Genomic DNA, 27,253 nt, shown 5'->3' with positions numbered 1-27,253 from the left:
TCATCCTAAACCACATGCCACTCGCCAGGATCAACGTTTGCATTCCCTGGACGTACGCAGGGCCCTGGCCTTCTATATTGACCGCACAAAGCACTTTAGAAAGACGACGCAACTCTTCGTTGCAGTGGCCGACCGAATGAAAGGCTCACCGGTCTCCTCACAACGCCTATCCTCCTGGATTACGTCTTGCATCCGGACTTGCTATGACCTGGCAGGTGTCTCAGCACCGCACCTCACCGCTCACTCCACGAGGGCCCAAGCTTCCTCGACTGCTTTCCTGGCACATGTTCCGATCCAGGACATTTGTAGAGCGGTGGTTTGGTCATCAGTCCACACATTTACAGCTCACTATGCACTAGTGCAGCAGTCCAGAGACGATGCTGCTTTCGGATCAGCGGTTTTGCACACAGCAATGTCTCACTCCGACCCCACCACCTAAGTTGGGCTTGGGAGTCACCTAATGGAATGGATATGAGCAAGCACTCGAAGAAGAAAAGACGGTTACTCACCGTTGTAACTGTTGTTCTTCGAGATGTGTTGCTCATATCCATTCCAAACCCGCCCCCCGTCCCCACTGTCGGAGTAGCTGGCAAGAAGGAACTGAGGGGGCGCCGGGTCGGCTGGGGTATATATTCAGCGCCATGAAGGCGCCACTCTAGGGGGCTCCACAGCCGACCCGCCGGTGTTGCTAGGGTAGAAAATCTTCCGACGATCGTGCACGCGGCGCGCGCACACCTAATGGAATGGATATGAGCAACACATCTCGAAGAACAACAGTTACAACGGTGAGTAACCGTCTTTTTAGTTAGCTAGTTTTTGGGCCAGGGCATGCCCCTAGGCCCCAGGGTTTAAATCATGCGAGTCTTGCAGGTGCTCAATGCCCAGAAGTGACCCGCACACCGACTGTCTCCTCTACCTGGGCGAATCTCACATCAGCAACCGCTGCAAGATCTGTAGGTCCTTTAAACCCAGGAGGAAAAAAAAGAGAGACATTAGACTTTGGGCTCTTTTCATGGAGTCGGCACTGGCTCCAACCCTGGTATGCCGAGTGGAATTTGCACCGGACACTTTGTCTTTGGCGCGCGGCGATCTCCCGGCACCTTCGGGTGGCCAGGGACCACTCCCCGTCGAAAAAGCAGAGGAAGGCTCCGTCTTCTCAGAGAGAAGGCACGGGGTGAGGCTAGACCTGGGTTGGGCAGCCCCAGTTCCCCCCTGGGCTCTGAAGCTCCGACTCATGACGAGCGGAGCAGCCCAGTTGCATTGACTCAGGCCTCTCTGACTGAAGTCCACATGCCTTCGACACCGGAGGCCCTGCAGGCAGCCATGGACATTCTGACTCTGCAGGTGCCCGGGGCACCGCCGGCACCCGGACCCCGCTGTAGAGGCAAGCCGCCACTGGGCTCTCGACTGCCGACCTGACGCAGATCCCGATCAGGGGACCGCTCTTGGGTCCGCTCGCCGCTCAGTGTCCTGTTGGGACACAGCCTCCAGCCTCTGCTCTCGTCGCTCTCTAGGTTGTCTGGTCAGGTGCCGTCGGAGCAGAGTTCCAGGCACCGCTCCATGCTGAGTACAGAGTATCAGCAGGACAGGCCCCGATGCCATAGACGCTCCCACTCTCAGCAGAGCTACCGGAGCTGCTCCCAGAACGGACACCATTGCCGATCACACTCCGGCTCCCGTGCGTCGAGGCACCGTGCCCAGGACTCCCGGTGGGGATCGCCACCTCCGCGTAATCGCCGATCCAGGCGTCGAAGCGTCTCGAAGAGTAGCAGCTCGACGACGTCGGAGTTCCGGTCCCGTGGCAGACGTTCTTGGCACCACCGCGTGTACCGCTCACACGGCACTGATAGGTCATTGGTAACCCTGACCTCGACGTACACTCAGCGCCCTATGACCCAGCCGAGCCAATGAGAAAGGAGCCAATGGTCGGCCAGCTGGTGCCACCGGTGCCGCGCCAGAGTCAATGGCAAGGGCCCCCGTGGCAAAGCCAGTGGTGCCAGTGGACCCCCTCGTCCCCCCCATGCACGCCCAGCAAGACCCTCAGTCGATAGCAGGTGCATCAGAGGCTCCTTCAGCTGTGCTATCTAGACCTCCAAGGGATAGATTTGCAAGTCAAAGTTCCTCGGCACCGCACGAGGAGTCCGATCAGGGGGTGGATCCCTTGGCACCGGCCAACTTGCAAAGTTTGGTACCTGTCCCCTCCCCCGCACCTAATGACAAGATCGCAGCCCCGCCCCCCTCCGTACCGCAAGAGAACTTCAGGGCTCATCAGGAGCTACTAAAGCGAGTAGCATCCAATCTCCATCCCCAAGCTGAGGAGATGGAGGGATCCTCAGACTCGCTGTTCAATGTACTCTCATCCTCGGCACCGGGCAGAGTGGCCCTCCTGCTCCACAAGGGGGTGGCTAACATCTCCAGTGCCCTCTGGCGAACGCCGACCTCCCTTGCTCCAATATCGAAAAAGGCGGAGCACAAATACTTCGTGCCCACGAAAGGACACAAATACCTTTATACCTACCCGGCCCCCAACTCCCTAGAGGGAGTCTGTAAATCACAGGGAAAGGCAAGGCCAACCAGGACCCGCACCCAAGAATAAAGACTCCAAAAGACTGGAGTCATTTGGCAGGAAGCTTTATTCGTCCACCAGCTTCCAACTCCGGGTGGCCAACCACCAGGCCCCCCTCAGTCGATATGAGTTTAACCTTGTGGGGGTCACTGCCGAAATTTGAGCCCTCCCTTCCGGAGCGTGAAAGGAAGGATTTTAAGGCGCTGGTGGAGGAGGGCGCCACCACCGCAAATGCTGCTCTGCAGGCGGCATCGGATGCAGCCGACACAGCTGCTCGCTCCATGGCCTCAGCCATGTCCATGCGTGGGGCATCGTGGCTACTGCTGTCCGGGCTCTCCGCGGAGGCGCAGTCTGTGATGCAGGATCTTCCCTTTGCCAGCAAGGACCTGTTCGCGGGACAAACAGACGTGAGGCTCCATGGCATGAAGGACTCACGTACCACCCTTCATATCCTCGGGCTCTACGTCCTGTCCAAGGAAAAGCCTAAGACGCAAGCCTCCGACCCTGCGCCCCAGCCGAGATACGAGCCTGCCTACAAGAGGTCCAAAACCCAAAAGAGGTGACCTCAGAGGCAGTCTCGCTCTGCTCCGCAGCCTGGGCCCTCAAGGGGCAAGCAGCAGGGCAAGAGACAGTTTTGACTGGTTGCAGGAGGGTACCCGGGGGATCCCTGAGAGGACCCTCCTACCAATAAAGTTTGCTTTCAGCAACCGCTTGTCTGCGATCCTTACAGAATGGTCCTGGATAACATCAGACTAGTGGGTCCTCAACACCATTTCCAGCTGCAATTTGTCTCACCCCCGCCCTCCCTCTCCCCGATGGCAGGGGGGACCCGTTGCATTTACTCATGCTACAGCAGGAAATGAGTCGGCTCCTCAGCTTGGGAGCCATGGAGAAGGTTCCGTGGGAATTCCAGGGAAAAGGGTTTTACTCCCGTTATTTCCTAATCCCCAAAGTGAAAGGGGGGCTTAGACCCATCCTGGATCTGTGAGGCCTCAATCACTTCATGGCAAAATGCCTATTCCGCATGGTCTCTCTAGCATGCATCATACCCGCTCTGGCGACCGGACCTTCAGGACGCATACTTCCATAGCCATATCCATATATTTCTGGTGGGGCAGGAACACTACCAATTTACGGTCCTCCCCTTTGACCTGTCCACCACGCCCAGGGTATTCACAAAGTGTACGCGGTAGTGGTGGCCTACCTCAGTCGCCGAGGGGTACAGATATTCCCTTACCTCGACAATTGGCTGCTCCAGGGCAGTTGTCCCAGGTACAGAACCACGGGGACCTCCTCTTGGCCACGTGTGCCAACTTAGGCCTTTTAGTAAACGAGGCCTTCTAGTAAACTTAGGCCTTCTACTAAACGAGGCCAAGTTGATGCTGGTCCTGGTACAGTACATAGAATTCATAGGTGCCCTCCTGGATGCCTCCAAGGCCACAGTCTCCCTTCCCCTGGACAGGTTCCAGGCCCTGAAGGCACTTATAGCCTCGGTCACGGAGTTCCCCGTTACCATGGCCAGGGCATGCCTGCGGCTCCTGGGCCACATGGCGGCATGCACGTACGTGGTCCGCCACGCCAGACTTCGGATGAGGCCCCTCCAACTCTGGTTGGCCTCAGAGTTCTCCCAGGCCCGGGACAAACTGGACAAAGTCCTCTCGGTACCAGCACGGGTAATCACCACGTTACAATAGTGGTCCTGCCCGGGCAATATGCTCCAGGGAATTCCCTTCCGGGACCTGACCCCATCACTAGACCTAGTGTCCGACGCGTTGGACCTGGGCTGGGGGGGCCCACATAGGGAACTCACAGACCCAAGGGATGTGGTTAGCTGCGGAGCTGTCCCTTCACATAAATGTCAGGGAACTCTGGGCAATACTCTTAGCCTGTGTGGCATTCAGCTCACAGCTGCGTGGCAAGGTGGTCAGAGTACTCACGGACAACACCGCCGCAATGTTTTACATCAACAGGCAAGGCGGGACAATGTCCTCGGCCCTCTGCCTGGAAGCCCTCAGCCTCTGGGAGTTCTGTATAGCCCACAACATCTCCCTGAAGGCTTTCCACCTGCCAGGCGTCAACAACACACAGGGTTGACTTGAGCTTGAGCAGGGTTTTCTCCTCCCAACACGAGTGGTCATTCCACTTGGAGGTCACTCACCAGCTCTTCCGAGTGTGGGGCACTCCCCAAGTAGACCTCTTTGTGACCCGACAGAACCGCCGTTGCCACAGGTTCTGTTCCAGAAGGGTGGGGTGGGGAGGAACGCAATCTCAGACACCTTCCTCCTGTCATGGTCGGGTCAACTCCTTTACGCCTTTCCCCCGTTTCCCCTCATTGCCAAGGTCCTGGAGAAAGTGAAAACGGACAAGGCGCGCGTCCTCCTGATCGCCCCAGCTTGGTCCCAGCACCATTGGTACGGGACCTTCCTAGGCTAACTTGTGGCCCCTCTCCGGCTGTTGCCACCCCGCCTGGATCTACTCTCCCAGGACCGGGGCCACCACCTCCACCCCAATCTGGCCACCCTCCATCTGACAGCGTGGCTGATCAATGGCTAAATGTGGAGGAGAGAAGGTGTTTGGAAGAGGTCAGGCGTGTCCGCCTCGAAAGTAGGAAGCCATCCACGTGCTGAGCCTACTTGGCAAAATGGTCCAGATTCTCCAGGTGGGTGGGCGAGCGGGGTGTTTCCCCAACGTCCGCCCTGCTCCAACTTATCCTTGAGTACCTTCTTCACCTTAGGACTCAAGACCTGGCCCCTTCCTCTGTCAGGGTGCACCTGGCAGCTATTTTGGCATTTCATCCGCCGGTCCAGGGCTGTTTGGTTTTCTCCCATGCCCCGACCAGGCATTTCCTCAAGGGGCTAGACCGGTCCTTGCCTTATGCTAGAATCCCTGTCCTTCAGTGGGATCTAAATTTGGTGCTATCCCGCCTCACGGGGCCCCTGTTCAAGCCCCTGGCCACATGCCCATGGTCTCACCTGTCCTGGAAGGTAGCCTTCCTCGTGGCCATCACGTCAGCTCGGCGGGTCTCGGAGCACAGGGACCTGACCAGCGACCCCCCTTTCACAGTCTTTCACAAGGACAAGGTTCAGCTCCGCTCACACCTGGCATTCCTCCCTAAGGTGGTCTCCACTTTTCACAATGGGCCAGGACATCTTCCTGCCTGTCCTCTGCCCTAAACCGCATGCTCTAGCGAGGAACGCTGCCTCCATACATTCGATGTGCGCAGAGCTCTGGCTTTTTATCTGGATCGGACAAAGCCATTCCGCAGGTCTTTGTTGCTTCGGCCGAGCGCATGAGGGGCCAACCGATCTCCACCCAGAGGCTTTCCCGGTGGATTACATCGTGCATCCACACATGCTACGACCTAGCAGGGGTTCTTGCACCACCTATCGTAAGGGCTCACTTGACAAGGGCTCAGGCCTCGTCGGCTGCCTTTGTGGCCCATGTCCCTATTCAGGACATCTGTATAGCCACTACCTGGTCCTCAGTACACACGTTCACGTCACACTATGCGATCGTCTCCCACGGCAGGGATGACACTGTTTTCGGTAGGGCTGTGCTTCAGCCAGGGAATCTGTGAACTCCTACCCACCTCCATCAGACATAGCTTGTAATCACCTACTGTGGAATACACATGACCAAGCACTCGAAGAAGAAAGGACAGTTACCTGTTCCGTAACTAGTGTTCTTCGAGATGTGTTGCTCATGTCTATTCCGCATCCTGCCCTCCTTCCCCTCTGTTGGAGTTGGTCCGGTAAGAAGGAACCGAGGGTGGAGGGAGCGCACGGTCCCCTTATAGTGCGCTATAGAGGCGCCACTCCAGCAGACGCAGTAGCGCTCCCCCTACAGGTACTGCTGAGGGAAGGACTTCCGGCACCGGTGGACGTGGTGAGCACGCACACCTACTGTAGAATAGACATGAGCAACACATCTCAAAGAACACCAGTTACGGAACAGGTAACTGTCCTTTCTCATTAATTGTGTAGTTAATGTTAAGTAGTGAGTAGTTACTTCACTTAGTTCTTAAGTTTCCTTTGGAGGTGTTTCCCCTCCAGTGCTATCCTGGCGCTAGACATGCCGTGGTCTCCTGGCTTCCAAGCCTGTGAGGTCTGCGGTAAGTGTATGCCCAGAAGTGGTCCTCACACTTCGTGTTTGAAGTGTTTGGTGGAGAGCCATCCAAAGGATCGCTGTAGGAACTGCCGGGGGTTTCGCCCCAGGACACTGAAAGATAGAGATCAGCGCCTGAAGATCCTACTAATGGAAGCGGAACTCTGGCCCCAGTCCGACCTCGGGTCGCCGGACCCATTGCCGAGTACCTCTTCCTCGGTACGCAGTGCCCCATCAGCACGGGGATCAGTGCGGAGTAAAGACAAGGATTCTCGGCACCGTCCTGGCTCCACTTGTGGCTCACATGCCGCAGGCAGGCACCGGTCTCAATCACTGGTGCTGCAGAATAAGAGGAGGCCAGAGAGGGCTGCACCAGATTCCCTAGTCGTGGACACTACTAACTAATGTGAGCGCCAGGGCTACCAAGGCTCCTCCCCAAAGAATCGGAAGGCAAAATGACTTGACCTTTTTGGTAGAAAGGTCTACTCCACTCGTGGCTTGCAGCTCCGCATTTCTAATCAGCAGGCCATTGTCTGCAGGCACTGCTACAATACATGCAGGGCAATGGCAGAGTTCACAGAGCTGCTGCTGCAGGACTCCTATGCTGAATTCTCAGACCTGGTGGAGAAGAGCAAGCTTATTTCCTGAGCTTCATTGCAGGCAGCTCTGGATGGGGCTGATGTGGCCACTCGGGTGATGTCTACCAGGATTGCCATGAGAAGGGGCTCCTTGCTCCAGGTATCAGGTCTGCCATACGAGGTCCAGCAGACGATTCAGGATCTCCCCTTTGAGGGTGTGACTCTATTTTCCGAAAAGATGGATAAAAGGCTACATAGCCTAAAAGACTTGAGAGACACCTTCAAATTGCTGGGCCTCCACACCCCTGCCACACAGGAGAGGCATTTTAGGCTGCAACCTCTTCCACGGTTCTACCAACCACAGAACCTCAGGATGGCTCACGGAGAAGAAACGGGAGCGACATGCAGAGGCCGCAGCTGTCCTCAGGCCAGGGCTCTGGCCCGTCCAAACCTTCATCCGGCCAGAAGCAGGCCTTTTGAAGGTGCAAATGAGGACGGCGCGCCAGAACTTGGACTGGATCCAACCCACCTTACCTTCTTGTCCCGACTATCCCCTTTCTATCCTGGGTAGGCCCGTATCGCATCGGATCTCCAGGTGCTCCATACGGTAGAGAGGGGATACTTCCTCCAATTCTTTGCACTCCTGCCCTTCCACCCCCTTTCCCTATCCCTCTTCAGGGACCCTTCTCACGAGCAACTCCTCATACGGGAGGTGTGCTCGCTCCTATTGCTAGGAGCAGTGGAAGAGGTTCCTCAGGAGCTGAAGAGCAAGGGTTTCTATTCCCAGTATCTCCTAATACCATAAGCCAAAGGCAGTCTCAGGCCCATCCTAGACCTGCAAGAGCTCAACAAGTTCATGAGGAAACTGATGTTCCGCATGGTCTCTTTGGCCTCCATCATCTCTTCCTTGGATCCAGGAGACTGGTATGCTGCCCTCAACTTGAAGGACATGTGCTTTCATTTAGCAATTACACCATCCCACAGAAGGTACCTCAGGTTTGTGATGAGCATCAAACACTACCAGTTCACAGTCCTGTTCGGCCTGTCAGCAGCACCTTTTGTGTTTACCAAGTGCATGACAGTCATGGCCACATTCCTCCGCTGATGCCAGGTACAGGTGTTCCCATTCCTCAATGACTGGTTGATCAAGGGCTGCTCCAGGGCTCAAGTGGAGGCAAAAGTCGACTTCATAAGAATGACGTTCAACGAATTGAGCCTTATCGTGAACGTGGGGAAATTGACTCTGTCCCTGTTCAGTGGATAGAGTTCATAGGGGCGGTGCTGGACTTGACACATGCCAGGGCATACCTCTCAGAAGCGAGGTTTCAGGCCCTGGGGGACATCATTTGAAGTCTCAGGCAGTTTCCCACCACCACAACAAGGAATTGCCTGAAGCTCTATGACAGATGTCCTTTTGTACCTATGTGGTGCAACACACCAGGCTCAGACTCTGACCTTTCCAATCGTGGCTAGCCTCAGTGTATTGGCTGGCTCAGGAAGTTTGGACAGAGTCTTGACTCTGCCTCACCCGGTCTTCAGCTCCCTCCAGTGGTTGCTCAACCCGCAGGTAGTGTGTGCGGGTTGAGCAACCACTGGAGGGAGCTGAAGAGTAGGTAGCGTGTGCAGGGATCCCTTTCACCGCTCCTCAGCCATCCCTCTTGCTAGTGATGGACGCATCAGCCTTGGGCTGGGGAGCACATCTGGGAGACCTCAGGAAACAAGGGCTCTGGTCTCAGGCGGAAGTCGCTCTCCACATCAGTGTCCGAGAGCTGAGCGCGGTGCGTCTGGCATGCCAGACTTTCTGTGTGCACTTGACAGGGAGATGTTTATCAGTTATGACAGACAACACCGTAGTGATGTTCTTTATCAACAAACGGGGGTGCACGCTCCTCTCTCCTGTCCAGGAAGCCCTCACGCTGTGGGACTTTTGTGTAGCTCATTCGATACACCTGCAAGCATTGGATCCCAGGAGTACAGAACAAGTTGGCGGACAGTCTCAGCAGGTCTTTTCACAGCCACGAGTGGTCCCTATGCCCAGATGTCACAAACTCCATATTCCAAAGTTGGGACTTTCCCCAGATGGACTTGTTCACCATGCAATGCAACAGGAAGTGCCAACAGCTTTGCTCCTTCCTGGATCACAGCCTGGGCTCCATTGCAGACGTGTTCTTCCTCCCATGGGGAGGCCGTTTTCTCTAAGCATTCCCACCCATCCCTCTCATTCACAAGGTGCTCCTCAAGATACTGAGGGAAGAGGCTTAAGTGATATTGTTCGCTCCATCCTGGCCCTGCCAACACTGGTACACATTTCTCCTGGAAATATCTGTGGAAGCTCCAGTCACCTTGCCGCTCCTCCTGGACTTAATAACTCAGGATCATGGCTGTCTCCAGCACCCGAACCTTGAGTCGTTGCACCTCACAGTGTGGAAGCTCCATGGCTGAACCCCACAAAGCTCTCCTGCTCGGACCCGGTTACACAAGTTCTCCTTGGCAGTAGGAAACCCTCTACCAGGGCTACCTACCTTCCCAAGTGGAAGAGATTCTCATTCTGGTCAGTGCAGGATCACTCATCCCCGATGCTCGCCTCTATGCCACTCCTACTAGACTGCCTTCTCCATCTCAAGCAGTAGGGACTGTCCATGTTGTCAATAAGGGTTCACTTGGCTGCCATTTCTGCATTCCATCCAGGCTCAGAGGGCCGTTCGGTGTTTGCCAACCCTGTGGTCAGCCGTTTCCTGAGAGATCTCGACAGACTATATCTGCACGTCCAGCAACCGACCCCAACCTGGGACCTCAATCTGGTCCTTTCCAAATTGATGGGTCCGCCCTGTGAATCGCTGGCGATTTGTTCCCTGCTCTACCTATCATACAAGGTGGCATTTCTGGTAGCGATAACCTCAGCCAGGAGAGTGTCTGAGCTCAAAGTGCTAACATCAGAGCCCCCTTACATCGTGTTCTCTAAGGACAAGATTCAGCTCAGGCCACATCCAGCTTTTCTCCCAAAGGTTGTCTCCCTGTTTCACATCAACCAGGACATCTTCCTCCCAGTGTCCTATCCTAAGCCGCACTCGAGCAGCAGAGAGAAGAGGCTTCACTCATTAGCTGTCCACAGAGCGCAAGCCTTTTACTTTGAAAGAACAAAACTGTTTAGGAAGTCCATTCAATTGTTTGTGACCGTGACAGACAGGGTGAAGGGTTTTCCAGTCTTTTCCTAATGAACTTTCTCATGGATCGCATCCTGCATCCGTGAATGTTATAACTTGGCAGAGGTGCCTGCCCCTATGCTCACAGCACACTCCACTAGGGTGCAAGCTTTTTCAGCAGCGTTCCTGTTGCAAGTCCCGACCCAGGAAATATGCAGAGCGGCAACGTGGTCCTCCAGACATACTTTCACTGTGCATTATGCGATTACCCAGCAGGTCAAAGACGATGCGGTCTTTGGTAGAGCAGTGAACAGCTCCGACCCTGCCTCCTGAACTTGGGCTTGGGAGTCTCCTATTGGAATTGACATGAACAAGCACTTGAAGAAGACAAAACGGTTACTCACCTTCGAGATGTGCTGTTCATGTCCATTCTGATACCCACTCTCCTCCCCTCTGTTAGAGTAGCCGGCAAGAAGGAACTGAGGGGGTGACGGGTCGCTAGGGCCCTATATTGAATGCCAGGATGGCACCACTCCAGGGGGTGCCTGGACCGACCCGACAGATACTGCTAGGGGAAAAAATCTTCCGGACGCTGTGCACGCACACGCGCACATACTTGATTGGAATGGACATGAACAACACATCTCGAAGAACAAGAGTTACGAGAAGGCGAGTAACCCGTTTTCTGAAACTTTTGCACAGATCTTTTTAAAGCTGTCTTCTCACCCAACATTATATAATGTTAGAGGTATTATTAGTTAATACATTCAATCAAAAAGTAAAATTTGCATGGTGTAATATCAGAAATACCCATACCAAAAAATCTTGCACTAAAGGCAGGACAACCTGTGTCTGCCGATAGTGGGTGGGGGGGGGGGGGAGGAGGAGAGGGGGGCCGAGTGATGGCAGCCAGCTTCAGCAGTGTTATTGAGCATGCACACTCTGTGTAAGCATGCTCAGTACAAGCTAAGCAGCAAATCGAGGGGGGGAAAGGGCAGGGGGACGTGACCCCTTGTAGCCCTCATGCGTCGTGTCTGACTACAGATAGCTGTGATCCTACTCCTGGAGAGTTCTCTGCTGCTTTGTTTTTTACATACTTTCTTGGTGCTACAGAATGGGAGAAAACATGTTAGTTTAATTCCTGTAAGGTCTCAGTTTCCTAAACCAGGCAAGTTGTTGCCCAAATGGGAGGAAACCAAGCTCTTCCTAACTTAACTGCCACGTTTGTTTGAACTCTTTTACTGTATTTGTCAAAATCACTTGAAACATACGTGTTCCATTTTCCAATGGAACTGGAATTCCTCTGTCTATGACAAGATTCTTACTTTTCAATGTATGTTCTTTTGACTAAAAAGTGCAGAATTTGTTGGCAAAATGATCTTTGACTGGAAAACTACCCTCTCACTCTTCCCAAGTGGTTCTCTTTATCAGCCATTTGAGGCTCTTAGGACATCAGCATAATACAACTAGCAAATATTGCCTTTTAGGAAGTTAGGTGCCTGATCCTATTTAAACAAAGCATGTATGTAATGTCTTGTGCAAATATGCATGCATATCTAACAATTTAGATCTATAGTAAAACAAAACATAAAGGAAACAAGCATACTCCACACAGAGCTGCCAATACCAGAGAATAGACAACACTGGAAGACTTGGCACTCTGATAGTATGGTGATGGTCACCAGTATAAAAACCTAGCCTAAGAGACATGAAATATCAGATATTTTTAAATGATATTTACTAGGTAGCATGTGCAAAAATATGTAAAATTAAATACAGTTATAACATGTTTACTACAATGCATATCGGGATCAAGGTCCATGTGCAGTAGCATGTATAGTAAATGTCACAGTAATTTACTTCTGTTTGCTGTTGTACAGTTCTGCTTCTGATTTTGTACTATACCTAGGAACAGTAGTATAGTGTTAACGCATGCAGGTATGTTATACAATAACCTTACTGCTTCATTTTTGCTATTGTACAATGTAGTGGGAGGTCCTGCTTTTAAAAATAAAAATGTTTTAATAGCTTCTGATCATGAAAAATAGGGGAAAGACTATTTTTCTTTGTTTGTTAATTTGATTTTTCAAATTATTCCAAGTAAACTCTCTGGCCCCTTAGGAATTTAAAGTTATTAGGAGCTTTTCTGCAACTCAATTTAAAATTCAGCCATTCTGCCTGCATCCTTTTGAAGTTGTTGTGGCTCAGGAATAACTCAGTTCTTTCAAATAACCAGCTGTTTTAATTAAAAGATGTTTTTTTCCCTTTTTGATGCCAAATTTTAAATTTGTCTAGAAAAGCTTCCTTTTCAATTTTACTATTTTAACTGACTGCAATGGTCCAGGTTTTCTTCAGTTGCAGTAGGGCGAGATGTTGATGCTCAGTGTTTACATGTCTAGATTCATGTGAAGTGGGAGAACACAAACTGTGCATACTTGATGCCAAACATTATGGTTTTTCTCTATAATACACCTGGTTCTTTGTTCTCTTTCATGAGCTAACCAGTAGCTTCGTTTTAGATTGATGTGGAACCTTGCTCTCACTACATGCTCTTAAACTATGTGGTAAATTTATTAAGATTTACTGACATCTACTGCCACTGGAAGAAGTACTCTAAGGCCCTGGCAAAATATGAACCAAAAGAATGACATGGCATTTGTTCCCACTGACTTTCTTCAGGATCGAAGAGAATAAAGTGCATAGAAAGTGTGTATAGGCCAAAGGAAAAGTCTGCTTCATCTTAAATATATATATCCTTCATTTCTGCCTTTTTAGATAACTGCTGGGAGGAAGAGGGCTAGAGAGTTAAATTACTGCAGCTCTCACTAAATATCCTTCTAGCTTTTATACTTGATCCCAAGTTTTCTAGCAGTTTCCAGAAATAGATAAACTTTTCTTAAACTATTTAAAGCAACAGCAAACATTTCTTCGGGTTTTCTGTTCAAATCACATGATGTATTTCTTCTGAATGTATCAGTTCCTGTAAAGTATAAACATGTGGGACTGACAGGACTTCATAGGCATCTGTTTTCTTTTGAAGTTGATTTGCCCTGAATAAATCAGTTGTTCATACAATAGCTGAATCACCTTGTTCTTGTAATGATCTTAAATGAGCCTTCTTGGTTCTCTAGTTCTCCTGTTCTTGGAGATATGGATTTACTTACGCCTGTGATATGGCTGTTGGGCTACAAAAAGACAATCTTAATGCTGCCATAATTACCTTTCTGATGTTTATATTCAAGCCAATGGCCATTTTGTACAGCAGTGCTTTAATGTCTTGAGCTAATTGCCACTGAAATCTGTTGGAGCTTTTTCATTTACTTTAATGTGAGGCTCTAAGTGAAATGGAGAAGACCTACTGCAAGTCACAGTAAATAAAGCAGTGATTGATATGAGCATTAATTCAAGGAAGTACTCAATATATAATTACTAGCTTAGCGTTTAATAAGCACTTGATTATTTTTAAACTAACATGAATTATACCACTTTATAAATTTAGCGAGGGTTCTAATAGCAGTGCCCTAGTGAAATTCTGGTGCAAAATAGTAGTTGAAATTTCTGCCTTTGGCTGCTTAGTGTGCACAGGCAAATTAAATGGCAACATGCCTGTAGTCAGGATGAGGGTGGACCAACTGTATGAATTCTGATCAAAAGAGGATTCAATTATTAGTGTGCTTCACGGGAAGGTTTTATGGTGAAGAATCTGCAACATATGGACATGTCAAAAAATGCTTCCTGCCTTGCTGCTTATTTATTGACTTGTTTAGAGATGTTTACTCTGACTTGAAGCTTAGAACCCAGCTTGCTTTTTCAGTCTAGAAATGCAGGGATGATTTGTCTTGTTTTTTGAGGCATGATTTGGAGACGGGCAGAACTGTGTTGCTACTTTAAAAGATAACAAAAGTAATTTTAAGGCACTAGAGCTTTGCTGTCTTCCCCCTACTGGCAAATATGGCCACAGTGCATGCATTGTATTTTTCTGCCATAATCCTGTAAAGCATTTTAAAGGAAGTCAAAGGCTAATAAACTTAAGAGGGTCTTAGTGAGCTGGACAAGTGAAATGTTTATCTGCAGTTCCTCAAGTCATTCCAGCTAATTCCAGTCATGTAATGGGCTGAGTTGCTTATCTACTATCTCATAGACTTTCTATATCCTCTTTGTTTTTAATATTTTATCTCGATGTTCTAATGCTATGTGGGATAAAATAGGGAGAGTTAGGCCAGCTTTCGGTCAAGAGAATGGGTGGTGCTTTGATCTAGAAGCAGCTTAGAAAGCTATTTAAACAAAAGAGAATTGACATTCTGGCTGGCCAGAAATCTAAAATGATGCTTTCGGGTTCTGGGTGAAATGATGCAATACTTTAAAAATTGTCAGGCAGTAAAGCAACCCCTTTTCTTCCAGTTTGAGTCTTGAATTAGTGGCTGGTAGGCCTTGAAAATGCTCACCTTACAGTGCTTGCAGCCATTGAATCTTAAACTCCTTTCTAATAACTCTGTTGTTGTTGCTGCCCTCTGAAGAGTTAATTTTGAGTGAGAACCTTACTCGGGTGTCAGTTGTGTCCATTTTCTCCTCCATAATCAAGACTTCTGAGGAACTTATTTTAAGCTACCTAGAAAGAATCTTGACCTGAATGTTTTGAATATCAGACTTGATTTAATAGGACTATATGCAGTAACAACAATGGTGATAGATCCAAGGCATTTAATATAGAGGAATCAAGGTCCTTTTGGGAGCAGAACATGGTCTTTAATAGTCAGTGATTTTTCTGAAGGATGTACCAGGAGAGAGGAGTTGCACGTTTACAGTCATATCACAGCTCTTCTGCCAATGCTCTGAGAAGTCCCACTGTCCTATTCCCTAGCTGCTTTTTCTTCTGTGCAATATACTGTAGCAGTGACTACTTCTGCAAAAGTAGGATTTGCTGCCAGTGCCATATTGGGGAGATCAGATTCTAGAATACCACTGGATAAGGAAGAATGTTGAGGGTGAGTGCCTTTGTATTTTTACCGGCTGTTTTCTCTCTGATGGGTAGAGTTGAGAATCTGTGCCTACAGATACATATTAGAACCACAGCATTTGATTACAATTCATCAAATAAGGCACTTCGGACAAGAATTAAGTTCTACTTCCAGTTCCATTTACACTGTTTTCATAACGAAATGTGTATTTTTTCCAGTATTGTAGTAGCAGATTCTTGTAGTGACCGAATTAATTTTTTTTCTCTCAGTAGCAACATGCTAAAGATGTGAAATAAGAATTAGGGGGGAAAAGTCAAATGTTATAAATTTATTTTGGGACATATATTGCAACCTCTTTGGAAGCTTTTGAAAATTCAGGCAGAAATCAATATACTTCCAATAAAACTTTTTAAAACTTCCAGTAATACAATATTTTAAATGTATATATACTTTTTAATTAAGGGAACATTTTAGCAGGATTTACTTAACTTTGTTCATACTGCATTCCTCTGACATAGCTCTTTCCAGATTGAAAGAATGCAAATGAGGTAAGAATTAAGGCAAACCTAAAAGGCATGCAAATGAATTACATTTATATTCACTGACAATACAAGCACATGTGTGGATCAGACTCATGAACTGAGGAACTTTCGCCTCTGTCTGTCCAGTACTACTTTACAGCAGAATGGTGACATGGTTTATAATCAACAGTTACATTACCATGGGAAGTCAGTGTCACTAACATTACTCAGGCTAGGAGACACATAGCTAGCATCAGTAAAACGAACAATCAATAGTATTTCACTGCAGCACGGTACTGCTGCACAGGCTTCAGAGGAACAGGATTATTATGAAATGACATTGCACACATCACATTGTGGCAGTTTATTTTTATAATATATACTTTTAAAATTCTTTAGCAAATGACATTCTCATGCACACGAGTGTTTCAAACACAAGAAGCAAGTCCATTGATAGGTAGTCCAAGCAATTTGTGTGTGTGTGGAAATAGCTGCAAACTGAATGGAACATCTAAACTTCTGTGCAGTCCATAATGCATTTTACATTAGCTCATTTTTGAATGTCACACTGCAGGAGTAATACAATGGAAGGATCACTCTTTGCAGCTTCTTTGAATTCATCCAGTGTGATCTGGTCATCTTTGTTCTTATCCATCTTGCTGAAGATCTTGTCTACTCGTTGCTCTGGCGTGAGACCATCCTCATTCATTTTCATCATTATCACAGTACCCACCATCTTGTAAATGGCCTTTGGAAATAAAAAGGTAAATAATAATTTTTAAAAAATCAAGACTTGGAATAAGTATAATTAAGTCTAGTCAGTCCATGGTTCTGGGCGTCAGGGTTATATGCAGTGTTGATTTTTTTAACTGGAGATGTTGATTATGCCTTCAAATTAGCTTTAAAAATCCCAAACCCAATTGCTTCTGACAAGGAAAAACAGCCTCTTAAATATTTTAATAAAATTCATTAATATAAATACAGGCTTTTTTAAAATGCTTATTCCATTTGGCAGATTAGAACTAATTTGATTCTTCAAACACTTGAAACCTTTGTTTAAAGAAAATCATAATTTTACTGTTATAAGTGAGTTTCCAGTTACAAGTAGATGCATAGTTTTATTTATGATAATCCAATAGAAGTGTAGTCCCGTTGTCTTAAAACAAACTAGAACAGCACTACAGCTCAAATCCTCCTATGCTCTGGATCAGATGTGTGCGCACTTCTGCAGTCTGAGGTTTTTAACCAATCTTCAGCCCTTTGAAACATTTTATACAAACTTTGACTGATCAGTTTCCTAAGGTCATATTCTTCAACTGTTTGGATTTTTTGTTTGTTTGGTTTTTGTTTTTGTTACAAGATTATCTTGGTCTGGTAAGAAGTAAACATACCGTAATCATCTGTAGAACACTTGACCAAGAATGAAAAGATTTTTCCATCAGGTAAAGATTTAAGCTTGTTTTAGAACTATGTGACTTTGAGAATTCCTATTTGAGGTCCTAGAAGTGTTCAGCTGTACCCTTTTTTACACACACACACACACACACACACCACACACACACACCACACACACACACACACACACACACACACACACACACACACACACACAGAAAATTATCAAATGTACCTCTATTAAAATACAAGTATATGCAACTGAGCACACACTGCCCTCAGAAATCATGGAAACATTTTTTTTTAATCTTTCCATTTGCTAATCACTTTGAGAAACGACACTAAATGATGGCTCTGCATTACATCATCATTATTCTATTAAAATGGGGGCCAACTGAACAAGTCTGGATAACAAATTTCCAGTGTTTAGTGGACACTGGAATATCTTATTTTAGATAATGGAATGTTTTTTTACAACTAGAAATATTACTGTTTGGAGAATCCAACTAAGCTACTGTATGTACTAAAAATATCAAAGTCTATATTCTACATCTCAGTAATCACTAATTTGGCAACATTTTTAGACGTTACTTCTACTGCACATTTTTATAATGGAAGATTCTAGTTACTAATAGAATTAGCACTCTAATGTTGGACAGATAAGTTCTAACTAGCTTAATGTATTGTGAGATGCAAACTCCTTGGTGAAACTATGCTTTCCACAAACCAGTAAGACTTAGTTAGATTTCAGCATTATCAGCACAGCTTCTAGAGAAATACAAGTTCTTTGTGCATAGGCTGCATGTTTTATGCACAAACTCTTATGAGCTCAGCATGCCACCCATGTCTGCTTGTGAGCGTTTGTCTCAGGAAGTTTATGTGTACTGGAACAGGTGTTACACCTGCCTTATGGAAAATGTTCAAAAATTATGTCTGTAACAATGTGTAATATTTATTTTACCTCTATAATTTCCAGCATCTCCACTCTTGTAATTTTACCATCTCCATCGAGGTCATACATATTAAAGGCCCAGTTTAGTTTCTGTTCAAAACTACCCCTTGAGGTGATGGACAATGCACAAATGAACTCTCTGAAGTCAATGGTTCCATCGCTGTTCTTATCAAAGGTTCTGAAGGCATGTTGGGCAAACTTTGAAGCATCTCCATATGGAAAAAACTGCAAAATAAAATATAAATGCAGTCATTGGATGTTCAAGGGAACAATCTGCATACAGAAATATTAAAGTGAAGCTTTTATGAAGACTTATTGTGATCTGAACATTTTATTGCATATTCTCAATTTATCAGCAATAATCCAGTATAGTCTATCAGTGCCTAATACTCAAAGTGACTCCTTATAAAAAAGTGCAGGGTAAATTGTACAGTAAAGCATTAAGAGCACTTTTCATAAAAAAAGAAAAAAAAAGGCTTCCAACAAGGAAATATTTTGTACCCACCCACTACATTATCTTCAAAGCTAACATTAAAGCAGATCATTCTTAAAGTGCAGCTATACACTGAGAAGTGATTGGAAATAAAAACACTAGGACTGAGGGAGCTAGCATTCCATGTTTGTTTATAGCAGCGACTTCCAGAGGAAATTTGCTTAGTTTACATGTAGAGAGAGAGTTTCTATCTTCCAGCCTTGCAAATTCAGCCTGTCATCTGAAAATCAAGCTGATTTTTTTTCTGGTTCAAGTATCTTTCTTAGTAATATTCTGCATTTGAAAAAATGTAGCCTAATTTGATTCCAAATGAAGTCAACAGGGATTTTGCCATCCAATGCAGAATTCAGCCATTAGTTAACAATTCTATTGCTGGTGGATTCGATTCTAGCTTGAACAACTACAATTCTCATGGTGGGTTAGCTCTGCAGTATGAATAGCAATGAAAACCTTATCTTGAGAAAGGTAAATAAAACATCTGACTTGAATAAAATGTTAGAGAGGGTGACCTTTTAGAGCCTTTTTTTTTATCATAACTGCCTTTTGCACTGGGTTCCTTTAAATAGGGTATGGATCATGAGAAGTAGTTAAATTTACAACCGCATTTGCATTGAGATCTGTTCTAAGTATAGGAATTATTGCAACAAATGCCACAAGTTCAAATGAACAGCACTGTCTTTATTTTTAAATTCAGTATGTTTGCTGCTTAAGAGAAATTGGGTGTTTTTCTGCAGTCAAGTACACGGGCATGTTTACTGCTGTTATTTGTTTGTTTATTATAACAAATTCACACATACAGTTCAAAATTAGGAACATATGTTTACTTATGCTGATTTGCATAATACAAGTAAATAAATACAAGGAAATAAACTAAGCTCCAACTAAATATTACATTACGCTACTCATGTTTATTTCTCAGTTACTATTAGGTAAATATGCAGCACATTCCCGTTTAGTGAAAAAAAATTAAAATGACTGTTGCATGTATGTCTGGGCCTGAGACTTTCTAGTAACTGTAATGTCCTACTCACAGAGATTCTCTCATATGGGCTCAGTGCAAGAAAATGTCATTCATGAAGGATGTTTTCAAGCTCATGTTGAAATCCCAATGAGGGCAAAGAGACTTAAGTGCTTCCTGGCTCAGGACATATGTTCATACAACACCAGCACCATGGAATCTGACTGAGGTCTTTGGGCACTGCCATGATATAATGCCACATGAGGTTGGGGGGGATGGGGGAGACCATTCAACGTTTCATCTTAACTAATGTTGAATATGAGGGAATCATTTTAGAACCAGGGTAATCTTCCTGCTGTCTAGGATCCTGCATGCCCCTGCACTGTATGCAGTGTGGTACAAGTTTGCACAGGGGCACATGCTGCCTGTGCACTGTAGAACAGAGCTGCCCGTGGGTGGGAGTAGGGAGGCCTGGGATCTTGAGGATCCATAACTATGCACATCCCATCAGCCATTTCCACCTTGTGGGAGCTGCTGCAGTCCTGAGGCTCTGGTAGCAGGGGTGAAGCAGCTCTGCTGCTGCTAGTTTTTGCCCCTCACCTTCCTGTCACAAAAGTTGGATTCCTTATGCCCTTCGCCCTGCTGCCGGCACAGCCCTGCTACTTCATGCACTGGGATCAGGCTGTACCCCTCATTGAACAGAGAACAAGATGTTCATTGGCATGCGTGATCAGGGCCGGCCCCAGGCACCAGCCGAGCAAGCTCGTGCTTGGAGCGGCAGATTCTACGGGCGGCATTCCGCCCAATCCTAGGACGGCCCGGCCGCTTTTTGTTTTGTTTGCCTATCTGGCCGCCCTGTAGGGGGCGGCAGCGTGAAAGAGGGGAGTGCCCTGCTAGGAGCGGGCTGCGCGCTCCGTCTGCCCCAGCCGGTGCCAGGTCTGTAGCAAGCCCGGCAGGGCAGCCCGTGTCCTTCCCGCCAACCGGAGCGGCGCAGAGGTCGGGGCCGCGTGGCGAGCGCCCTGCTGAAGCCCTGGCCACTCCACTTCTCTCTCTCCCCCCACTCCCTCCCATCCCCCTGCTAGCCAGGGCATGTCTGCAGTGCAGGGAGTCCCCCTGCACCCTGGCTCCGGCTGCCCTGCAGGTTTTTTTTTCCCCCCTGCTTTGCCGCTCCAGCTGCGCCGCAGGTTTTTTGGGGTGTTTTTTGCTTGGGGTGGCAAAAAAAACCAGAGCCAGCCCTGTGCGTGATTACCCATTTTTATCAACTTGGCCCTGGGCCCCTAACCAGATATGTACATCATACATCTTTGGACTGTATTACGTTAAGCTACCGTTACGAAGTACAATATATTTTAACCATTCACATTCGAAAGCTGCACTAATAGAGTATGTCTACACTGCATTGGGAGTGAGCCTCCCACTCTGGGTCCACAGACTCTCATTAGCAGGGTTCATATTGAAAACAGGTACATAGAGATTGCAGCTCAGGCTGGAGCTCATGACTACACAAGGTACACGTGGAGAATTGGGCCTGAAATCTTAAGCTATGTATGCAACTATGCCTCAAGCAGGAATCTGGTCAGAGTTGGATAAAAAATGCAGTGTGGTTGTCTACTTTATCTGTCTTCATGCCCTTCTTTCATTCCGACCTCTACGTGTACTTTGCTGTAGTGCTGAATGAGCTGATGAACAATGTTGCTTTCCTTGTGTTTGCCTAAAGGATATTTGTATATCAGGCTGTTTTTCTGCTTGTCAAATATTTATGGTCCCAGGCATTACTCTCTCCCACCAATAATGACAGCAGCAATGTTAGAAAGGTACAAAGTGAATTCAAACAAATCTCCAGTGATATGTGTTGCCATGCAATAGTGCAGTGGTCCCCAAACTATTCAGAGTCAACCCCCCTTGCCCCTGGGCATGGGGCTGGCAGCTAGGGCCAGGGTCAGGAGCAGAGCTGGGTGGTACTCCCTCCCCAGGCTCCAGCTGTTCTTTCCCCTGCTTCCCTAGGGCAACATGCCCCACAGTTTGGGAGCCTCTGGAATAGAGTTTTATGAAATTTGGAAGTTGATTGGAAGATTGGTGAATTATAGAAAGTAGCTTTAGCCATTCAATGTTAGAATAGTTTTGATTCCCATTAAAATGAAATAGTGCTACAAGACGTTTTTATAAAATATATGGACATTGTACAGCTTGGAAAATCTGTTTCTTGTCTGAAGGGGCCTCTGCATATTCTCAATTGTGCGGTGCACCCACCTGCCCATAGCAACAGTAGGCTTTAGGAACCTTCTAGAAGAGCAGCACTGGGTGGGGGTGTCCTCTCATCATACCAGACCTGCATCACTTAGTTTCTAGTCCCCAAACCCCTCACCTCCTGCCTCTTCATGGTCAACATGCCCAGAGAACTTTTCCAAGGTCAAACCAAAAGTGTCCTGTTAACATCTTGTGAGGTTTAGACAGAGAATTTCAGGTCGCTTCTGCATTGCTGTGCAGTTTAGACTGCTGAGCTATCTCCGTCCTGGCTCCATGGCTTATTTCCATTCCAAAGTCTCCTCCTATCCCCACAAAATACACCAGGTTTACATGGACATACCCAAAACCTGATGTGCCTCAAAGAAAGCCATTCCATGGATTGTTATTTCACAGTTTCATAGGATTTAAGGCCAGAAGAGATCATTCAATCATCTAGTCCAGTGGTCCCCAAACTTTTTACCTCATACCCCCCTTACTTCTGTCCACCCACCCCCAGTGGCTGGGTGCTGGAGCTGGAAGTGGGACCACGCTCGGGTCTGGGTCTGTGGCTGGGAGCAGGGGGTAGAGAAGAGCTGCAGCAGGGAACCAGGGCTGGAGCAGAGCTGGGGGCAGAGTGGTGCTCCCTCCCTGCCTGATGTTGGGGTGGCCTGAGCCCTGCTGCATCCCCCCAGAGAGAGGGGTGCCCCACAGTTTGGGGACCACTGATCTAGGCTGACTTGTATAGATCATGCCCTTAAACTTCACCCAGGTACCCCCATATTGAACCCAATAACTTATGGTTGGCTAACGCATACATTCCAGAAAGGCATCCAAGCTTTTCCTGAAGACATCAAGAAATGGAAGATCCACCTCTTCCCTTGGTAGCTTGTTCCAGTGGTTAATTACCTTCATTGTTTGTTTAAAATAAAACAAAAAACAGGTGCCTAATTTCTAATTTAAATTTGTCTGCCTTCAGCTTCCAGCCCTTGATTCTTATTATGCCTTGCTCAAGTTTTGCTGCGAAATTAAAAAGCACACTAGTGCTTGCTATTATCACCCCACAAAGGTACTTATACATTGTGATCAAGTCATCTCTTGATCTTTTGGATAAGCTAAACAGATTCAGCCCTTTAAGTCTCTCATCATAAGGCATTTTCACCAGCCCTCAAATCATCGTTGTGGCTTTTTCCTGTACCCTCTCCTAATTTTCAACATCCTTAAAATGTGGACACCAGAACTGTATGCAGTATCTATTATCGATTTCACCAAGGCCATGCACAGGGTGAAATCATAGCCCTACTCAACACTCCTGTTTATACAGCCTAGAATCCCATTAGCCCTTTTCGCCACAGCAACATGCACTGGGAGTTCATGTTCAGTTACTTGTCCACTGTGACCCTTAAATCCTTTTCAGAGTCATTGCTTTCAGGCTGTGGTACTTTATTCTGAAGGCATAGTCTGCATTCCTTGTTCCTAGATGTAGTCCCTTGCACTTGGTTATATTAAGACACATCTTGTTAAAATGGGCTCAGGTTACCAAGCAATCCAGGTCACTCTATGTGACTACCCTGTCCTCATAATTATTTATCACTCTGCCAATTGTTGTGATATCTGCAAATTTTATCAGCAGAGAGTTTATAATTACATCCAGATCATGGATGAAAATGTTGAGTAGTGCTGGACCTAGTACCAATCTCTGCAGAACCTCACTAGGACCAGCCCCATTCGATGGTGATTCTCCATCAACAACCACTTGCTGAGATCTGTCCATTAGTTCTTAATCCATTTAATGTGTGTGTTAGTGATATTATGTAGCATTATTTTTTTTAAATTAGCATGTCATGCAGGACTCAATCAAATGCCTTACAAAAGTTTAAGTAGATGATATTTACTCAGTTACTTCTCAACCAAACTTGTATCTCAAATAATGAAGCTAGGCTGCCTGGCATTAATTGTTTGGCAACAGGGATCTTTGATGCCTTGGACCCCAAAGGACAGCCTAAAATTAGGGCCACAATCCCATGCATGCACAGCAATAGAATTAGGCCTGCATTGAAGTTGATGCTTTCTAAGGTGGGGAAGCATAAGTCTTTGATACCAGGGTTGACCCCTTTCTCAGGCTCTAAGATGAAGAAGTATTCTTTGTTCATTTTTAGGCTTCTACAGGGCCCAAGGCTCAGTGACCCCAGCATGAGTGAATTTCTCAAGTGTGAATAGCCAAAGGTAACACACTATGAACCATGGTAAGAAAACTCTCTCTCTCTCCTTTTTGGTAATAGCTTACTCTTATAAGTCCAGTTGTCCAGTTACAGGAGAGCAAACATACCATTCTTGTTCACATCATTACCAACCTCCAGTGTTCAAAAAATCATGAAATTAGCTTAAAATAGAATCATAGGACTGGAGGGGACTTCGAGAGGTCATCTAATCCAATCCGCTGCACACATGGCGGGACTATTATTATTATTATAGTATTATCTAGGCCATCCCTGACAGGTGTTTGTCTAACCTGCTCTTAAAAATCTCCTATGATGGAGATTCCACAACCACTCTAGGCAATTTATTCCAGTGCTTAGCCACCCTGAGAGGAAGTTTTTCCTAATGTCCAACCTAAACCTCCCTTGCTGCAATTAAGCCCACAGCTTCTCTTATCCTCAGAGGTTAAGGAGAACAATTTTTCTCTCTCCTCCTTATAACAACCATTTATGTACTTGAAAACTATCCCATATCTCCTCTTCTCAAGAGGAAACAAACCCAATTTTTTCAATCTTCCCTCATAGGTCATGTTTTCTAAACCTTTAATCATTTTTGTTGCTGGACTTTCTCCAATTTGTCCACATCTTTCCTGAAATGTGACACCCAGAAATGGACACAATACTCGAGGTGAGGCCTAATCAGCATGGAGTAGAGCAGAAGAATTACTTCTCATGTCTTGCTTACAACACTCCTGCTAATACATCCCAGAATGATGTTCACTTTTTTGCAACAGTGTTATACTGTTGACTCATATTTAGCTTGTGATCCACTATGACCCCCCAGGTCCCTTTCTGCAGTACTCCTTCCTCGGCAGTCATTTCCCATTTTGTATGTGTGGAACTGATTGTTCCTTCCTCAATGGAATACTTTGCATTTGTCCTCATTGAATTTCATCCTATTTACTTCAGATCACTTTTCCAGTTTGTCCAGATCATTTTGAATTTTAATCCTATCCTCCAAAGTACTTGCAACTCCCCCAGCTTGGTATTGTCCACAAACTTTATAAGTTTACTCTCTAGGCATCACCTAAATCATTGATGAAGATATTCAACAGAACTGGACCCAGAACTGAGTCCTGTGGGACCCCACTCGTTATGCCCTTCCAGCTTGACTGTGAAACCACTGATACCTACTCTCTGGGAACAGTTTTCTAACCAGTTATGCACCCATCTTATAGTAGCTCCATCTAGGAGTTTATGATGAGGTTTTGTTTAGTTTGAAGGACTCTTTATTTGCCTTTTGCTTTCTAAGCCTTTAGAATGCATTCTAGGTCACATTTTCAGGCTTTTCTCTGAAACCATAAGGGCTAGAAAGTTTTTACAAAAAAGAAAACTCAGATTCTTGCAGGATTCCAGCATCTGGGGCTGAGAAAAAACACCCAACTATTGTGAGGTTCATGATAAAATTTCATGGTTTGGCAACGCTGTGCTAAATACAAGGAGATCTGGGGCAGTGAAAACTCAGAGCTAGGTCCTGTGGCAATTCCACCCAAGTTCTGGAAACCATATCAGTATAAACATTCTAATATTAAATGTATAACAGTGATGCTGTTCCACATTGGTTTGTTCCAACAAGAGCTTGGTGATGGTTCAACCCTAGAAGGGAATTAGAATGAACCTAATCTGTTTCCATTGGAGTCTCAGAGAGCAAAGTTAGGTGAACACTAAATGCCTTTGAAAATCCCACCCTCATCCTGTTGGAGCAGGTAGCCTGGCCTACTGCATAGTGGGTTAGGTACATTGTTATGGTTACTATATTGTGTGGGTTTGCAAGGCTGTTTACATTGTGTATGTATGTGACTCTGATTTTTTAGGATATGAAGCTTCACAAAATCATGCTGTCTCACAAAGTGCATGTTTAGGTTGAGGAGCCTGGCTGTTGTTGAGGAGTTAGCAAATACTGCTAAAGGGGACTGATAACCCCATTGCAGATCTCTGTTACTTTCATTGGTGGTCACTAATATATAGAGATCTACCTATCTCCTAGAACTGGAAAGGACCCCGAAAGGTCATCGAGTCCAGCCCCCTGCCTTCACTAGCAGGACCAAGTACTGATTTTGCGACAGATCCCTAAGTGGCCCCCTCAAGGATTGAACTTACAACCCTGGGTTTAGCAGACTAATGCTTAAACCACTGAGCTATCCCTCCCACTACAGAGAAAGGCAAAGAGATGAAGGGAATTGGAAAAAATAATTTTTGCACCTCACATAACTAGAGAGCCTCACTAATATGCTTCACAATTGTACTCCCTGTGAACATCCTTTGTGTAATGTACACGCCCCTGGGCTCCCAGGCATTCCTTAGGCACTGACTGCAGGCCATCATTAGTGGTGTTCTGGACTGTCTGCAGCAGAATGAGAAATGCTGTTTTGTCTTCATCAGTCACTCTTCTGTGCAGTGACTTTGCTCCCCTGTACTGAAAAGGGCCAGAAATGGAGTTGCCCTCTGGAGCCGAGGGGCATAACATAGCAGAGTATCCCTTTAACCCATAAAAGCAAGCGCGGCAGAGGGAATGATAGAGACTGTAGAAAATAGGTCAGGAAGATACTGGGAGCATGGACTGCTGTGAATCAAGGAAAACAGACAAGGAGAGCAGGGAAGGAGACCAACTGCTAATGAGACACAGCATCTGCCTTCCCATCAGAAACACTCTGGAGCCCAGCAGTCAGACTGGGCTAGAATTGAGGTTAGGATGGACTCTTTGGATAGCAGGGTGAGTAAAGAATAAAGAGGGGTCTTTCTAAATTTGTTCTTGGAGACCCATCCGTGTATCAGTACATCCCTAGTTAACATGAATGTGTGGGCAAAGTCTTGGTGTAAGCACAGACCTTCCATTAATCTGTGTTATGCCCATACAACTGGGAATTGAATAATATTCTATTACTTTTCATCAAGGCCAAGAGCTGGATGTGTCTCCTCGGCGCCAACATGAAGGCATTTAATATGTTCCAAATCTGAGTACTGAGATGAATGAGTGAGCTCCATGTTTTCTGCTGTTTCAGTTTGTCCTCCAATTAACAGCAAATACAACAGCAGGCCCTTGAATCACTGAACTGGATCTCTCTTCCCAACTAGGAACTGGAACTTAAGAACATAAGAACGGC

The 27,253-nt window shown here is 46.5% G+C and overlaps 1 protein-coding gene across 2 annotated transcripts in view; it reads right to left on the bottom strand.

Moving 5' to 3' along the window:
• Nucleotides 1-15,662: 15,662 nt before the first annotated feature.
• The window catches only part of VSNL1 (visinin like 1), a 141,394-nt gene continuing 129,803 nt past the window's right edge, over nt 15,663-27,253 (bottom strand). For both annotated transcript variants that reach the window (XM_054024098.1, XM_054024097.1), the window contains exons 3-4: nt 18,227-18,442; nt 15,663-16,618 (exon numbers count right to left, since the gene is read on the bottom strand). In XM_054024098.1, coding sequence (XP_053880073.1) covers nt 16,421-16,618; nt 18,227-18,442 — 414 coding nt within the window. In that variant the 3' untranslated portion in view covers nt 15,663-16,420. The remainder of the gene's footprint in view (nt 16,619-18,226; nt 18,443-27,253) is intronic.

This window comes from Malaclemys terrapin, chromosome 3, assembly GCF_027887155.1.
Source record: "Malaclemys terrapin pileata isolate rMalTer1 chromosome 3, rMalTer1.hap1, whole genome shotgun sequence".
Lineage (NCBI taxonomy): Eukaryota > Metazoa > Chordata > Testudines > Emydidae > Malaclemys > Malaclemys terrapin.
The sequence above is the reverse complement of the archived record's forward strand: the minus strand, read 5'-3'. Positions and strand labels throughout refer to the sequence as shown.